This window comes from Oncorhynchus masou, chromosome 31, assembly GCF_036934945.1.
Source record: "Oncorhynchus masou masou isolate Uvic2021 chromosome 31, UVic_Omas_1.1, whole genome shotgun sequence".
NCBI classification, from domain to species: Eukaryota; Metazoa; Chordata; class Actinopteri; order Salmoniformes; family Salmonidae; genus Oncorhynchus; species Oncorhynchus masou.
The window spans coordinates 24,747,591-24,765,538 of NC_088242.1; the positions used below are offsets into that span (position 1 = coordinate 24,747,591).

Here is a 17,948-nt window from a genome sequence, read left to right on the forward strand (position 1 = left end):
GCATGCTTATTAGTAACTGGAATAAGCTATTTCATAAATGTGTGAAGCGCAGTATCGGTTTGCTCCTCATTACACACCACGGACCAAGAAATATTCTTTACATCAACAAAATAGGAAGCACCACAACACTTCTTGTATGACCTTTTTAAGTGGACAAAGATTGATGCAGGGTCGCAATAAATTTGTTTGCATTATTCATGCATAAGGAAATTCATTTCCATTGGTCCTATCTATGCTTGGCGTTAGCCCAAAATAAGATAGCAGTGTTATTAAAAGGCTTATTGAAACATTCAATAAAATGTTTAGGGAAGTTATAAATCTCCAAAGAACCTATAATACCTGTTCTCAGAGCGCTAGTAAAACCTCCAAGGAAAAATTTCAAGGAACCAGAGTAAAACATTCCTGCAACTGAAAAAAATAAGTCCCAGACAAAATGTTCACTTCTGTTCTCAGAATGTTTGGTAAAACCTATATATTTTTTAGTCAGGAAATGCATGACGTCGTTCCCACAACCAACGCGAAGCAAAAAACATGAGGTTCCCACAACTTCCAAGGAACCAAATGTGCTAGCTGGGAACGCCTCCTGACTTTTTTGTTTTTAAAGCTGCACTATGCAGAAATCATATAGTTCAGATATGCAAAAATCGAATTATGGCCCCTATAATTCTAGAACTGGTGGAGGAATAAAAGTAACTTCTAAATGTCAACTTTTGCAACCACCAGTAACACATACAACACAAAATGACACAGTCATTGTTTTTCGTCGGTGACCCAGGTAGCTAGAACAATGAGGGTTAGTTCTAAAAAATATATTTGGTATTACGTGTGATTTGCAAAAGGTACTGAAGATGTTGCAGATGGCATTCGGTCGATTTCTGCTTCAAGTGGATCGAACGTCATCGAACGTCATGTAAATACTATCAGCTGGGTCTTTTTCCTAGCAGCAGCAGCTCACTCGCTAGCTTGGATTCCTGGTACTGTACTTCTTTCGGATCTGTCATTTCACCAAGACGGAATGATAGTCTTATTTGAGATCAGTCAAATTCAACACTCAAGTTAAATTGACGGTTTGAAAGAATCTCTCGTTTCGTTATAGTTTAGCCAGTTTCCTATGCTCGTTTGTTAGCAAAGTAGCGTAGGCTATACGTTAGCTAGCTAACAACGGTGAACGGTAGCCAACTCTAGCAGAGAGAGACTGGAAATAGACTTCATTGCATAAGGTTAACAGAGAGAAGCTAGTTTACTGACATAATTAGCATCCATATTCTGGGACAGTGAATGATCAATTCTCAACCAGTCAAGAGTTGTTACCTTGCTAACAGGGCAGGGAGGCTATTCAACAATATAACGTTAGCATTTAGATAGATCAGAATGCCCTGACTGAGCTTGTGCGGTAAGTTTGGGGAGAGCTGCTGTGCGTACGATAATAGATTTTCTTCCAGGGAGAAGAGTTTTCATTCAGACGTGTCCAGGGCAGGGGCCTTAACGAACGTCTTTCTCACTAAAAAGAAGCCATAGACAATCGTCTCCCAAATGTTGACAGAAAACAGGTGAGTTTCTTTCTTAGAATAACGCCTTATTGAATTACTATCGACCTCAGTGACTGTTAGCCTACAAGAGAGACAAATACAGCTAACTGATCTCACCGTATCAGTTTAATATCTCACTTGGTGGTTTTCTTCCCTGTGTGTACTGATCAATAAGTTGTCATACCCATGGCTGATAATTTGAGCACGTCTGCTCCTGTAACTAGGCTGTGCCTGAGATCGCCTATTTCTCTATTTTGGGTACTTGGTGTTCTCTCACACATACACCTGCTCTCTCAAAATGGTCCTAATAATATATGCCATTTAGTAGACGCTTTTGTCCAAAGGGACTTACAGTATACATTTGAAGTGTGGGTGGCCCAGTGGGAATCAAACCCATGGCCTTTATTGCAAGCTCCGTGATCTTCCGACTGAGCCACACAGACCACAGACTTCCTCTCTTTCACTCTAAGATAATCACTCTCTCACTTTTTACTCCCTGGCCACTCTCACTCTCTCACTGTGTACAGGAAGAGGCGGCGTGGTGGAGACAATGAGGGGGATCAGCTGAACCCCCAGGCCAAAAGGTCAGGAGGGGGGCAGGAGGGTCACGTCATGGTGTCCAAGCTGGGCCAAGACGTTTGGGACTCTGAGGTGACAGAACACACACACATACTTGTGATGGTTTGGGCAACAAGTATTTTCTGTAAGTCATACCTGTCCTTCTCTTTCTGTCCTCCAGTCGTCCAGCAGTGACAGCAGTGGTATCAGTAGTCCTGAGAGGGCAACGGGAGGAGGTAGCACATACACGAAGAACCGCACATCCCAGGGTCTCCTCAGACCCTTGCCAGAAGACCCTTCCATTTCCTTGTTGAGTCTTTATGGCAACGACACCCCCTATGACCACATCAACAGTGTCCTGAGGGAGGCCCACTTCAGCAGTCTGCAAACCAGAGGTCAACCAGGATCTACGTGACATCACCCCACCCCAGACCCTTGTTACCCCACTGGAACAAGCCCCTGGGTAGGATCCAGGAAGAAGTTGCCCATAGGCTCAAATCTAGAATAAACTTACCCCAGATTTGTGTCCAGGAGCAACTTCATCCTACCTGGATTCAGGATGTGGCAAAATATCCTTTGGGCTCTGGACCCAATCCATATCATTGTCCCTGTGCTGTAAACCTTGAAATGTGCCATACATAAAGCACACCTACATATCCAATGGCCCACCCACTGTGGTACTACTATATGCAGTATGTATGTACTCCAGCACTTTACTGAGGGGTCTACTATTCTGTGGTGGTCTCCTTACATGAGTGAGTTGTTGGACATTATCATCGCCACTGGTGCTATCTACTACAGACAGACATATGAGTGTCTAAGTGCTTGCTGTAGCCTAATTAATAAAGTGAAGCACTTTATCCTGCCTGTTATATTTTCTTGTCGAGCCTAGTACTCATCATGCTGTTTCTATGCATAGCTGAGTGTGATTTGATGTTGATTAGTCTCTGTGGTTACTTTCTATTTTTATATATATTTTTAACCTTTATTTAACTAGGCAAGTCAGTTAAGAACAAATTTTTATTTTCAATGACGGCCCAGGAACAGTGGGTTAACTGCCTTGTTCAGGGGCACAGGTGGGCAGAGCGACAATTGTCGTTCTTTCGATTACTAGCCCAACGCTCTAACCACTAGGCTACCCTGCTGCCCCAAATCATCACATTGCCCTTGAGGAAATCCAGGAAGAGAATTTCAAGCCACACTGCCAAGCTTCTTGTACTGATAAGGTGAGGTTCTTTGCAGAATAAAGGCTGAAGTTTGGGTTTGTCCTTGTGGACACATGTCGGAAGGTTTCTGTGGAACTGGCATTTCCAGCAGCTGCACTAACCATGAACTGCTCGTCCTTCCACCACGAAAAAAGTAGAGGGAACCATGAGTACACTCACTTGCACAGAATACATTTCTCTATGACAATAACAGGCCACGTTCTCCATTGTTCAGGGGAGTGAATTGAACATTACAGAATGTTCCAATGGAAATGGTATTTTTTTGTTTCTCTCTACCACATTGTTTAACGGAACACACACCACTCAATAGTATACGCCTCAGACCCAGGGGTGTGGGAAGGTCAGTGGGTTCACTATAACGAGACAAAATCTACATTTTGCCACACCTCTGCTATTTTCCAGATACCATCACAAACATTGAGTTGCCGGGGCCTTTGAGTTTGTTTTCATACAGCCTCCAATAACCTTTTCTTTATGCTTCCCTGTGCTGGGATCATCTTGGCAATGCTTACCTTCATCACTGTTATAGCCAGTACCCCTAGGAAAGTAAACAACAAAACACAGGTGGGAGACTGACATCTCTTGTCATGTTGAAAAATGTTTGGCCCTGTTAGCATGCTTTTTTCAAAGTTTTCATTCTTCCTCTCTTCAAGTAAAGTCACTGCTTGATTACTTAGGAGTCTGTTCTACACTATCCACAAGGGGGCGATCTATACCTAGACTTAAAGATGGCTGCAGTCAGCAGCCCTGTCAAGTGACAATTTTGCAGTGTATGTACTTGTTCAGTTTGAAATTGCTATGACACAATTTATTATGTTACAGATGTCTGGGTACAGTAACGCCACTTACTCCAGCATTAAGATGGAACTGCAGCCCCATCAGGACATCCCTGATATCAGTACTGATCTGAACAGTTTAAGTGGGAAGTTTACATACACTTAGGTTGGAGTCATTGAAAGTTGTTTTTCAACCTCTCAACAAATTTCTTGTTAACAAACTATAGTTTTGGCAAGTCGGTTAGGACATCTACTTTGTGCACGACAAAATTAATTTTCCCAATAATTGTTTACAGACAGATTATTTCACTTATAACTCAGTTTCCAAACGCCTGAAGGTACCATGTTCACCCGTACAAACAATAGTACACAAATATAAACACCATGGGACCACGCAGCCGTCTTACCGCTCAGGAAGCAGATGCGTTCTGTCTCCTAGAGATGAACCTGCTTTGGTGTGAAAAGTGCAAATCAATCCCAGACAACAGCAAAGGACCTTGTGAAGATGCTGGAGGGAACAGGTACAAAAGTATCTAAATCCACAGTAAAACAAGTCCTATATCGACATAACCTGAAAGGCCGCTCAGCAAGGAAGAAGTCATTGCTCCAAAATCACCATAAAAAAGCCAGACTACGGTTTGCAACTGCACATGGGGACAAAGATCGTACTTTCTGGAGAAATGCCCTCTGGTCTCATGAAACAGAAATAGAACTGTTTGGCCATAATGATCATCGCTATGTTTGGAGGAAAAGGGGGAGGCTTGCAAGCTGAAGAACACCATCCCAACCGTGAAGCATGGGGGTGGCAGCATCATGTTGTGGGGGTGCTTTGCTGTGGGAGGGACTGGTGTACTTCACAAAATAGATAGCATCATGAGGATATATTGAAGCAACATCTCAAGACATCAGTCAGGATGTTAAAGCTTGGTCGCAAATGGGTCTTCCAAATGGACAATGACCCCAAGCATACTTCCAAAGTTGTGGCAAAATGGCTTCAAGACAACAAAGTCAAGGTATTGGAAAGGCCATCACAAAGCCCCGACCTCAATCCTATAGAAAATTTGTGGGCAGAACTGAAAAAGCATGTGCGAGCAAGGAGGCCTACAAACCTGACTCAGTTACACCAGCACTGTCAGGAGGAATGGGCTAAAATTCACCTAACTTATTGTGGGAATCTTGTGGAAGGCTACCCGAAACATTTGACCCAAGTTAAACAGTTTAGAGGCAATGCTACTAAATACTAATTGAGTGTATGTAAACTTCTGACCCACTGGGAATGTGATGAAAACTGAAATAAATCATTCCCTCTACTATTATTCTGACATTTCACATTCTTAAAATAAAGTGGTGATTCTAACTGATCTAAGACAGGGAATTTTTACTAGGATTAAATGTCAGGAATTGTGAAAAACTGAGTTTAAATATATTTGGCTAAGATGTATGTAAACTTCCCACTTCAACTGTATGTGTCCAGGGCAGAGAAAGGAGAGGTCCAAACCCTTCTGTTACAGCACGGGACCAGAGCTGACGCCTACTCATACTGCAACCAGTCTTCATTTACACACTTTTTATTTGGGCTTTGCTTGTCTGATTCAAGTCAAATATTGATCATTTGTTAGAAATGGATAGTTCAGGGTGAATAATGAAACATTGAACTATTGATTCATTCATTATAACTTGATACCACTGCAGTTTACATTTCCTCTGTGTGCATTTTACAATTTACTATTTGCCTTAATGATCCCAAGACCCAGCCAGAAGTCTGACCCCTAAAACAAAGTATCCATCCAGGGTATTTTAGAGGATTGGATCCACCTATGATGATAGATGAGAGCTGCCAGAAACACTGTAGGGAACGGTCCTAGTGGCTGTTACCTAAAGGCCCCACCAGCACAGCAGCCAGCCACCTCTCTGTCTGGGCTACAGAGCACCAGAGATGAATTCATCAGTCACATGACTAATGACCTCGAGCTGAAAGACATGGACTTGATTGAGATGTAACATTTTATTGCAGCAACTGAATTCGAATTTGGGGTTGGGTGTGACTCACCAACACAATAACAAATGTTTTTATGGAGCAGAACATCTATACAAATCAATTCTTTGTTAGCAATTTAACTTGTTATATTTACATGCTTATGTTCCCCAAAATGTATGTATTTGTTAGGCAGTAGACCTCTGTGGCTGTTATTTCTTTATATGTATCTTGTTACTTACAATTGTACTTGCTGCTCACGACTGTACCAAAACACGTGTATTTGAATTGTATCTTACAATGCCATCAAGTAACTTGATTTGTACTTCAGTAATGCTACTTACCCTGACTTTGAATTCCAGACAGAAACTGGCCTTCAACTAAATAGTCTCTGGTAGAATAGAATAAAAAGTGAATGATTTTGATATGTAATACATGACTGCATTGCATGAACATGTGGATACAGTAAAGACTGTGTGGACGCTGACCCTGTCCCACTTCTATTCACAACCATATTCCATTTATTTTGCTGAAGAGTCAGGGAGATGTTTTCACATTAGTTTGTATGAGTCGGTAGGAGTTGGTGTGTAGGAGTGTACCTAAATGACTGTGATGTCACCGTTGATCTTTGAGCTGCTGTCATGTCTTAATTAAGCATTACTAATGCCACCTAGGCTTTGGTCACTTGTTGGTTAAGGCTACTGGTCTATGAAATGTAACTGCTATATAAACAGTAGACTGCTTTTCAATAGTGTTTTATTTTTCCTACATTTTTCACATTCTTGTTAATTTTCATTGGCAAAGCAAAGGTTAGGTTTGTAAAGCACATCTGGCACAAAATCCTTAAAAGAAGGCCACATGAAAAGTCAGCAGTGTAATAGCTTTACACACATTACACACCCAACATTGTTTTCATGGAAAGAAACACTTGTACATATTAATGTATTGTTCATATCATACATAAATTGTTCTTATCTGCTTAAAAAATTACATGTACACATTTAACAGTAACAATGCTCCCATATAAATTAGTCTTTGTTTGTTCTTAAACTATGCACTGCACACATTGTAGACCAAAACAAACCAACGTGTCCCAAACAACAATATGATAATTATGGAATAGTTTTGTGAGACAACAGCATATCCTGCTGCAGGCATTGAGGTGGACTTGGGGTTTTGAAAACAGTATGGGTAATAATGGAAAAGAAAACCTTATTAACATTATAGTACAACAGACATGCCACAACTACAAGAACACCAACTTCCACACAGAACTATGAAATGTTTACCAGTACTAACTCAAAGATCATAGCTAGTCACTGATCATCTCTGCTATAGGTTGTACCATGGAAACCTGGCTTCCAAGTGATTTGATATTTGCCTAGATCTGCTTCGGCTGTCTCCAGTCAAGGTGGAGAGGCTATATTGACCTCTATCAGGAGACCAGGAGACTTAGGCTACTGTACTGTATGTGAGTCCTGGGACGGCTAATCTGTGCCTTACACCGCCCACGCCACACACAAGCCTTAGCCAGCCTCACATGTCAAATCCAGTGTAATTAAGTCTGTGTCTGCCGGTGTGTAAGTCTGTATGTGAGTGTCAACACGTGTGTGAGTATAACTGTCTCGGTGTAGTAGAATCATCTCAAATTAGGTCAATCAAAGCCTTTCCTTACCCGAACAGCCAAACAAAACATAACAAGCATTACACGTAACATGTACAGTATGTGTCAAATCAAGAACATGAATCTGAACAAGTCACAGACAGACTGAGACGCCCATCCTAAGACTCAGTCTCAGACAGCCGGTCCTGGCATAGCTCTAGAGGCAGTTTGGCTGCTCCACCGCCAAACACCTCCACGTCACTGTCCAGCCAGGACACCACGTTCCCGGGGGTGTAGGAGGAGCAGTTGGCCATGGTGAGGATGTCGGATGGCTTCAGGACATTGTCCCAGATGTTAACCTGGCTCAGCTCACCCACAAAGGCCTGCGTGGCGTCAAAGCGCCCGCCCACTATGTCCTGTTGAGGCCAGAAACGACAGGCCTCGTTAAAAATAACAATAATAACATCATCCTCCTATTTGCTGTGTACCACCAGGCTCAACCTGTCACACTCAAGGATGCTGTACTCTCTAGACAATGTTTTGCTTTCAAGTCACTGATGGTTAGAATTTTATTAGCGTTTGGGCTATTCATATTTGGACTACACTCTACAGCACGGTTTCCCAATAGGTAGCCTATTGGTTACAGCACGGTAACTTTCTGAGTCCAAAAGCAAGCCGATATCTACCACTCAGATTTTTTTTTTTTAAACAGGACTTAAAAACATAAGCCTATGCAACATTAACATATTCAAAACAGTTCTGTAGCAATGAAGTTTGTGCAGTAGGCTATAGGCCCAATTATTATCACTACATATTGGCAATGCTTGAATTGCCCTGCCAATGTTGTTCTTCTCAGACCATTTTGAAATTATATTTCAACATGTTAGGTAACTCAAGTAATAGATCATTTGTCGTATTATTTGTGAGGCACAGCTGAGTGTACATCATCATTTGCTTTTTTAATTTTACTGGACTGATGGCCTGCATCTGATGGTCAGTCTGAGGGGAGAGAGCAGCGGTGAGGCTGCCTCTCACCCGACTCACCGTCCCTCTGCTCTCCCTCCCTCTGCTGAGAAAAGGGGACACAGTCTTCTGGCTGATGGCAAAACACAAGTCGCACTGCATTATCTCTGCATCATGCACCAATTCATGTTGTTACTCTTATAACCAGAAAAAGTGAAATATTCCTCAATTATGGCTTATAAAAGTGTTGAAAAAGTGTTGACAGTGCTGAATAACAACTTACACATGAACTTATAAAAACAGCAGCTCTTTGCTGTATTCGTTGAGTCTCTCTCTGGTTTTAAACGTTTTGAAATCTCACAGTATTAACATTTCTGTGCACTCCAAGTTTCTTTTTACAACCTATGGCTCGAGGAAACTGTGCAGACACTTTGGTCTGAGCAATCTCATTGGCCAGCGGTAGACCTATAGGTGCACTTGTTTTGCTCTCTGAGCCTGCTGGGTATGCGGAGTTCTCAAATTAAATCGTATCTGTCACATGCGCCAAATACAACAGGTGTTGACCTTATTGTGAAATGCTTACTTACAAGCCCTTAATTAACCAACAATGCCGTTCAAGAAATAGAATTAAGAAAATGTGAGTCAATGTGTGGGGTTACAGTTAGTTGAGGTGAGGGGGGGGGGGGTAAATAGTCCAGGTGGCCATTTGATTAATGGTTCAGCAGTCGTATGGCTTGGGGGTAGAAGCTGTTAAGGAGCCTCGGTACCGCTTGCAGTGTGATATCAGAGTGAACAGTCTGACTTGGGTGACTGGAGTCTTCTACCTTCAGACTAAGGAAATGGTTCAAACTAGGAACACTTTGACTTCCCAGCGACAGGGCTGCTGAATCAAGTGCACCTAACACCAACAGTGCAACATCATTTTTTTTAAATAGAACTATAGGCTTTATCATTGTCTTTTACAGAAACATTCGGTGATCGACTACGAATGCCTTGGAGATCGACCGGTTGGTACCCACTGCACTAGAACCTATAGCTCAGGACTCATGGTCATGGCTAAGCTACTGTACAATTAAAATCTGTGAAAACCTGAGGATGCAGTTTAGTAAACCAAGAGTAAAATAGGTAAAAAATATTTCACATACAAATAATATATACTACAGATAGGAGGCACTAGCCAGCAGATTCACCTGTTCCTGCCCCAGTATGATGGCTCCTCCAGGCTTGATGGGGTGCCAGGGGGCCAGGTTGTCCCCTGCCCCCAGCCTCTGACCATCCTGGTAGGCTTCCCACAGACCATCCCTGGTGGTCCAGGTGATACAGATGTGGTGCCACCTACCGTCACGCACCGACAGAGGCAGCTGAGCCACCTGGACAGGTAACAAAATAGTAGAGAAGTGTAAGGCAGGATGCTTACAAACAGAAAGAAGAAGTGCATTTTAGAGGGAGAAAGGTTAGTGTTTGGTAAAGGTCGTATAAAACACCAGACACTGTTTTAGACTGTGCATGCAAAAACAAAACATCTGCAACCTCATTAAAGCCAGATCTAGTTTAAAGGTAAGAACTAAGACTCCTGTCATGCAAGGTAAGCTCCCCCTCAAATATCAGCACTACTGAGAAACTCAGAGAGTTATTGTGTCTTTTAGAGTGCCCTTACCTTGTCATTGATGAGCAGTTCTATGGGGTTGTTGCCCCACTCGATGAGCACAATCTCATTGGCCTGTCCTGGCACCCCGTAGGAGAATGGGGTGCCTATGCCAGGGCCGGCGCTGGACCGGAGCCACATGCAGAGCGTGAAGGCGTACATCTCAGGAAGGCTCTTGGTCATGCGGCCGTACAAGTAGTTAGTACGCAGGGGGAGGACCAACTTAAACTGCTCAGGGGACTTGAAACCACCGCCACCTACAGAGAAAGCAATGGGAAAGCTGTCTATGAAGTCAACTCTATACTGTATACGCAGTATGCATGTAGTAAGACAGTATAAGACAGGGTTTCCCAAACTCGGGCCTCGGGACCACAAGGGCTGCACATTTAGTTTTTTCCCCTAGCACTACAGCTGATTCAACCTGTCAACTAGTCATCAAGCTTTGATCATTTAATTCAGCTGTGTAGTTTGGGCAAAAACCTAAACTTGCACCCCTTGGGGTCCCGAAGACTAAGTTTGGGAAATGCTGGTATAAGAGAACAAAATGATAAGCCAATGTTTGTCAGTCTTCTACTACTTCTACTAGTACGTGTATGACAGTTAGTAAGCAGGTAAATTGAAAGTAGATTGAATGACTCGTTGAGTTTACAATATGTGAGTCTCCCTGTTTCCGCTGCATGTGTGTGTACTCCTGTCATCTGATTGTGTACACAGATGTTTGTGCGTTTTATTTCTACCCGGTAAGGTGACTGAAAACACATTCTCTTTTACAGCAACAACCTGGGGAATAGTTACATGGGAGAGGAGGGATGAATGAGCCAATTGAAAGCTGGGGATGATTCAGTGCCCATGATGGTCAGATGGGGAATTTAGCCAGGACACCGGGGTTAAGACCCCTACTCTTACAAAAAGTGCCATGGGATCATTAAGGATCCGCTCCTTTTTTTCAATTTTTGCCTGAAATGACATACCCAAATCTAACTGTCTGTAGCTCAGGTCCTGAAGCAATGATATGCATGTTCTTGGTACCATTTGAAAGGAAACACTTTGAAATATGTGGAAATGTGAAAGGAATGTAGGAGAATACAACATAATAGATCTGGTAAAAGATAATACAAAGAAGAAGAAAAAACAGTTTTTTGCCTTTTTTTGTAACATCATATTTGAAATGCAAGAGATAGGCCATAATGTATTATTCCAGCCCAGGTGCAATTTATATTTTGGCCACTAAATGGCAGCATTGCATGTAATACGTTTTAGACTGATCCAAAGAACCATTGCATTCTGTTCAAAATTTTCATCAAGACTGCCCAAATGTGCCTAATATGTTTATTAATAACTTTTCATGTTCAAAATAGTGCACTCTCCTCAAACAGTAGCATGGTATTCTTTCACTGTAATAGCTACTGTACATTGGACAGTGCAGTTAGATGAACATGAATTTAAGCTTTCTGCAAATATCAGATATGTCTATGTCCTGGGAAATGTTCTTGTTACTTACAACCTCATGCTAATCACATTAGCATATGTTAGCTCAACCATCTCGTGGAAGGGACACTGATCCCAAAGAAGATTAATGACCACATAGAGTCAGGATACCCATTTAACATCCCATCCAAAAGATGGCACCCTCTTCAGGGCATTATCCCCTACCTGCCATCCAATACCATTTCCATCAGCATCTGGTCTCCCATCCAGGGACCAACCGGGACCAACCCTGCTTAGCTTCAGAGGCAAGACATGCAGGGTGGTATGCTGCCAGGCATGTGTGAGTGGGTCTGTCATATATTTCCAGTTATTTACCTTTCTCCAGTTCGTTAATCCTGGTCAGCAGGGAGTTGAGGGTGCTCTCAGTCTTCTGCCTGTGGGCTGCGGTCTCGTTGTAGAGCAGAGACTTCTCTTCCTCCAGGTTGTTGACCTTACTGAGAAGCTGTTTCTCCAGATCTCCCAGCCTGCTCTGCAGCAGGTCTCTGAGTTCGCTGGGGAACGACGTTCCTGATGTGTTGGCTCTCTGCTGCTGTTGCTGTGGGGGAAGATGAAGATGTCACAAAACAATTAAATAAGTGGAGGAAACGCAAGTTGGTCAAAGACAATCAGTAGAGGTTTATGCAAAGAGTGTAATTTTCAAAGATCATTGGCTGAGTGGAAATCGAGTGCACTGTGTGTAGACCAGTATGTCTTCAGAAGGGCCACATGAACTGACAAGGGAAAACTGGAGGGGACAATGAGAGGAAACTTCTTCAAAGGGAATCTTTTTGGATCTACAGGCTCAACACACTCCTCTTGGCCTTAACGAGGAGTTAAACTTAAAATCGTTTTTATAGTTTCAAAATGTCCAAATTATTGTCTTTTTTTATCCTAATTGTATGTGTATATATATATATGTATATTACTGTAAATATTGATCACATTCCTTGTGTATGATCATATAATTTGATAGATTGAATGTTAATATTGGGAACCTATGTTATATATTTTTTACCTCCTGTTTCAGGAAGTGATGTCATTGAGTACTGCCCCTATATATAGGACCTTCCACCCCAACCTGGGATATGGATGCCTGATGAAGACCTAATGTTTGAAACATTGTTATAAATAAATATCACCAGGGTGTTTTCCTTTCTATTTTCCATCTTTGTTTTTAGCTCATCAAACATGGGACCAACACTTTATATGTTGTGTTTACATATTTTGTTCACTGTAGTTGTTACTGTGCCATTAAGAGGAAATACAACATTTGTTGATTAAGGTGACATAGGGAACTTAATCACTGGAGGGTAAATGAGATAGAAGGCTAATCCATTTAGGGTACGCCTCCACATGGTGGCAAAAATAGATGGATAGGCTACAGGTCAAAATAGGAGCAAAGTTAATGGCTACTCAACGCTGACCACAGGAACCGGTGTTCACTTTAGATTCAATGACTTAATAAGCAGACAATCAAGCAAGGGCCAACAATGTAAAACGAACATTAGGCCTATTTCAGATGTATTTAATTCACACCGATCATTTTCAGCATTCCCTTTCCATTATTTAGGAACCAGAGTCATGTGGTTACTATCCACTCATGCGCCTTACCTCTAGGTTTTCTAGTCGGTCCTTCAGAGTCTGCATGGTCTTCCCGAGGTTGTCGATTGTATCATTGGGATCTCTGGGTAAATCTCCCATTGTGTTCTGATTATCTTTGCTTTTACTCCAAGATCCACCGTTATCATACTTCCCTCCACCTGAGGCAGACTCACAAAGGGAGAGCTTTGCGGTCAGCTCGTTTATGGTCCCAAGTTGGTTGACTATATTCTCTTTCTGTTGGAGAATCGTTTCCCGGAGCTGCATGACTGTGTTCCTCAACTCTTCCTCCTGTGCCGCTGCGTTAGGTTCGGAACCTACGGGGACCAAACAAGTGTCGGCGCCGACGGGGATGACTCGGCATAGGAGCCGGGTTCCCGTGCCCGGGGTGTCATCCTGTCCACGTACAAGCTTCCCATAGCCCAGTCCCAGTGCGTAAAAACACAATATTCTCAAAAGAAATAACATACCCGCGGCAGTATTTTGGTCGTTAAGCTTTAGTGAAATAAGGTTATTGGGTAATCGCGGGGAAACCTAACCGATGATTAAGCGTTTCAAATCCGGTGCGTAAAGCACACCGAGAAAGCGGTGTCTACTAGAATCTACTAGGAATACCATAGTCAATCTCGAATTAATCGATATATTTAGTTTCAAAAGTTTTAGGAAATGGTAAAACCACCTGAAGTCTGGGTTTACATTAAGTATCCCTGGCTTTACGCACGTTAGTGCTGAAAGGACAGCGACCGTGTGTTAAGAAGAATACCTTCAGACGTATGGCGCGATTGGATTGGTTGTAGCATGTTGACGTAACTACAGTCCATAAAGGTAGGGTCTGTGTGATGGACAGGTCATTTTGAGTTGTGTGTTTACCTGGTACTAGATTATCATTGACCAATCAATTGAAATAGATGAGCTAAACAATGTCCACTAGTCCAAAATTCTATATCCTTAGAAAAACAATGGTATTAAATAAATTAGGAAAAGGCTTCACACATATGGTTCAGTTCCATCAAACCTGTACTGGCAGGCTCTTTATCCAATAACCTAATAACCCTGCGCTTAGACGGTTACTTCCTCCAGTTCCTGATTGGAGGAAAGTTTTTGACTTACATGCTGCTGGGGCCACGGGTGAAAGAATAGGTAGTTTGTTATACAGACAGGCACAGCGAGAGGGTTATGAATAATCTTGATACCACCCATGGACAAACCGAGAACCGCCTGGTGTGATAAAACTAGACACTGCCGGAAAGATGATGGAAAGGAGGATAGGAAAGTCAATGGAATGATGGAAAATGAGGTGAGTAGAGTTGACAAGGGAACAGATGTCTAACCGGACTATATAAGGATATACACTGTTGCTCGTTTAGCATTGCCACCATCCACCCTGATTATGTCAGCCTGCTTTAAGAACACTGGTGTTCTACCAATGTTCATGACAAAGGATGTGCGGGTAAACCATTACATTTACATCATTTAGCAAACGCGATTACCCAGAGCGCCTGCATTGATTTTAATATTTTTTCCGTACTGGTCCCCTGTGGGACTCGAACCCTCAACCCTGGCACCATGCTCTACCAACTGTGCTACACAGGACTACAATTAGCAGAATCACCTGCATCGTCTGACTGGGAAATCTGAAAGGCAATAGAACCTTAACAGCAAGAGAGGAGCACGGACAGGAAGACAGGAAGCTATGTACCACGGGTGGGATTGGCTTTGGATGTGGCATCCAAAACAGTCACGAACCAGCCAATTAGTAATCTATGACACAGTGTGGCATACTGACATTAGGGCTCAGAGCTCAGCTGGTGAAGATAGAATATCTTTGTATCTTTACTGAACAAAAATATAAGCGCAACATGTGAAGTGTTGGTCCCATGTTTCATAACTGAAATAAAAGAACCCAAAAATGTTCCATACACACAAAAATATTATTTATTTCAAATGCTGAGGACAATAAAAGGCCACTTTAATCCAGCCCAGGACCTCCACATCCGACTTATTCACCTGCGGGATCATCTGAGACCAGCCACCCGGACAGCTGATAAAACTCTGGGTTTGCACAACCAAAAAAGTCCTGCTCAAACTGTCAGAAACCGTCTCAGGGAAGCTCATCTGCGTGCTCGTCATCCTCGTCGTCACGTTCTGACCTTAGTTCCTTTGTTATGTCTTTGTTTTAGTTTGGTCAGGGCGTGAGTTGGGGTGGGTAGTCTATGTTCTTTTTTCTATGTTGTGGTTTTGTGATTGTCCTGGTATGGTTCTCAATCAGAGGCAGGTGTCGTTCGTTGTCTCTGATTGAGAATCATACTTAGGTAGCCTTTTTCCACCTGTGTTTTGTGGGTGATTATTTCCTGTTTAGTGTTTTTTTTCCATTCACCTTACGGGACCGGTCGTTTGTCGTTTATTGTTTTGTTCAGTGTTCAGTTATTTTATAAAAAATATAAACACTTACTATGCTGCGCTTTGGTCCTCACCTTCTTCCACCACAGATGATCGTTACACCAGGGTTTGACCTGACTGCAGTTCAGCATCGTAACTGACTTCAGTGGAACATGCTCACCTTCGATGGACACTGGCGCACTGGAGAAATGTGCTCTTCGTGGTATAAACCCTGTTTCAACTGTACCGGGCAGATGGCAGACGTTGTGTGGGACAGCGGTTTGCTGATGTCAATATTGTAAACAGAGTGCCCCATGGTGGTGGTGGGGTTATGGTATGGGCAGGTATAAGCTACGGCCTACGAACACAATTGCATTTTATCAATGCAATTTAATGCAAAGAGATACAGTGACGAGATCCTGAAGCCCATTGTTGTGCCGTTCATCCATCACCTCATGTTTCAGCATGATAATGTACGGCCCCATGTTTCAGGATCTGTACACAATTCCTGAAACCTGAACATGTCCCAGTTCCATGCTCTGCATTCTCAACAGACATGCTACCCATTGAACATTGACGTGTACGACCGCGTGTTCCAGTTCCAGCCATTTCGAATCCCACCATACCTTCTCCGCTATGCAATCTGGTTTCAGAGCTGGTCATGGGTGCACCTCAGCCACGCTCAAGGTTCTAAACGACATCATAACCGTCATCGATAAGAGACATTACTGTGCAGCCGTATTCATCGACATGGCCAAGGCTTTTGACTCTGTCACTCACAACATTCTTATTGGCAAACATTCTTATTGGTTTCTCAAATGATTTTGCCTCGCCTGGTTTACCAACTACTTCTCTGATAGAGTTCAGTGTGTCAAATCGGAGGAACTGTTGTCCGGTCCTCTGACAGTCTCTATGGGTGTGCCACAGGGTTCAATTCTCGGGCAGACTCTCTTTTCTGTATACATCAATGATGCTCTTGCTGCTGGTGATTCTCTGATCCACCTCTATGCAGACGACACCATTCTGTATACTTCTGGCCCCTCCTTGGACACTGTGTTAACTAACCTCCAGATAAGCTTCAATGCCATACAACTCTCATTCCATGGCCTCCAACTGCCCTTAAACGCAAATAAAACAAAATGCATGGTATTCAATCGATCACTGCCCGCACCTGCCCGCCCGTTCTGCATCACTACTCTGGACGGCTCTGACTTAGAATACGTGGACAACTACAAATACCTGGGTGTCTGGATAGACTGTAAACTCTCCTTCCAGACTCACATTAAGCATCTCCAATCCAAAATTATATCTAGAATCGGCTTCCTATATTACAACAAACATCCTTCACTCATGCTGCCAAACATACCCTCGTAAAACTGACCATCCTACCGATCCTCGACTTTGGCGATGTCATCTATAAAATAGCCTCCAACACTCTACTCAACAAACTGGATGCAGTCTATCACAGTGCCATCCATTTTGTCACCAAAGTCCCATACACTACCCACCATTGCGACCTGTACGCTCTCGTTGTTTGGCCCTCGCTTCATACTCGTCGCCAAATCCACTGGCTACAGGTTATCGACAAGTCTCTGCTAGGTAAAGCCCCGTCTTATCTCAGCTCACTGGTCACCATAGCAGCACCCACTCGTAGCACGCACTCCAGCAGATATATCTCACTGGTCACCCCCAAAGCCAATTCCTCCTTTGGTCGTCTTTCCTTCCAGTTCTCTGCTGCCCATGACTGGAACGAATTGCAAAAATCTCTGAAGCTGGAGACTCACATCTCCCTCACTAGCTTTAAGCACCAGCTGTCAGAGCAGCTTACAGATCACTGCACCTGTACATAGCCCATCTGTAAACAGCCCATCTATCTACCTACCTCATCCCCATACTGGTATTTATTTATTTTGCTCCTTTGCACCCCAGTATCTCTCCCTGCACATTCATCTTCTGCCAATCTACCATTCCAGTGTTTAATTGCTATATTGTAATTACTTCGCCAACATGGCCTATTTATTTCCTTACCTCATTTGCACTCACTGTATATATACTATTTGTTTTCTTTTGTTCTACTGTATTATTGACTGTATGTTTTGTTTATTCCATGTGTAACTGTGTTGTTGTATGTGTCGAATTGCTACGCTTTATCTTGGCCAGGTCGCAGTTGGAAATGAGAACTTGTTCTCAACTAGCCTACCTGGTTAAATAAAGGTGAAATAAATAAA

At 42.8% G+C, this 17,948-nt stretch overlaps 2 protein-coding genes across 3 annotated transcripts; one reads left to right on the top strand and one right to left on the bottom strand.

Moving 5' to 3' along the window:
* The first annotated feature begins 758 nt into the window (after positions 1–758).
* Positions 759–2,945, top strand: LOC135523624 (protein VCF1-like). 2 transcript variants are annotated; one of them, XM_064950421.1, is made up of 4 exons: positions 759–775; positions 1,443–1,550; positions 2,057–2,180; positions 2,269–2,945. In XM_064950421.1, the coding sequence occupies exons 2-4, from the start codon at positions 1,534–1,536 to the stop codon at positions 2,500–2,502; spliced, it is 375 nt and encodes a 124-aa protein (XP_064806493.1). In that variant the 5' UTR covers positions 759–775; positions 1,443–1,533; the 3' UTR covers positions 2,503–2,945. The 2 variants fall into 2 exon arrangements, with proteins under 2 accessions (XP_064806493.1, XP_064806492.1); XM_064950420.1 differs by lacking the exon at positions 759–775 and adding an exon at positions 844–974.
* A 3,909-nt stretch (positions 2,946–6,854) lies between these two features.
* Positions 6,855–13,912, bottom strand: LOC135525131 (neuronal pentraxin-2-like). The gene is made up of 5 exons (XM_064952871.1): positions 13,354–13,912; positions 12,079–12,298; positions 10,288–10,532; positions 9,821–10,000; positions 6,855–8,083 (listed from the first exon to the last, which is right to left on the bottom strand). Exons 1-5 carry the CDS (start codon positions 13,807–13,809, stop codon positions 7,847–7,849), a joined length of 1,338 nt encoding a protein of 445 aa, XP_064808943.1. The 5' UTR covers positions 13,810–13,912; the 3' UTR covers positions 6,855–7,846.
* Positions 13,913–17,948: the final 4,036 nt, after the last annotated feature.

What these genes read in the sequence shown, in the direction of transcription:
- LOC135523624 (XM_064950421.1), top strand. An exon ending in AAGACGTTTGGGACTCTGAG is followed by an intron (nt 2,181 to 2,268) that starts GTGACAGAACAC and finishes TCTGTCCTCCAG; the next exon opens with TCGTCCAGCAGTGACAGCAG.
- LOC135525131 (XM_064952871.1), bottom strand. Translation starts at nt 13,809, where the DNA reads ATGTTATTTCTTTTGAGAATATTGTGTTTTTACGCACTGGGACTGGGC. An exon ending in GATTAACGAACTGGAGAAAG is followed by an intron (nt 10,533 to 12,078) that starts GTAAATAACTGG and finishes CTTTCTCTGTAG; the next exon opens with GTGGCGGTGGTTTCAAGTCC. An exon ending in AACTGCTCATCAATGACAAG is followed by an intron (nt 10,001 to 10,287) that starts GTAAGGGCACTC and finishes TTACCTGTCCAG; the next exon opens with GTGGCTCAGCTGCCTCTGTC.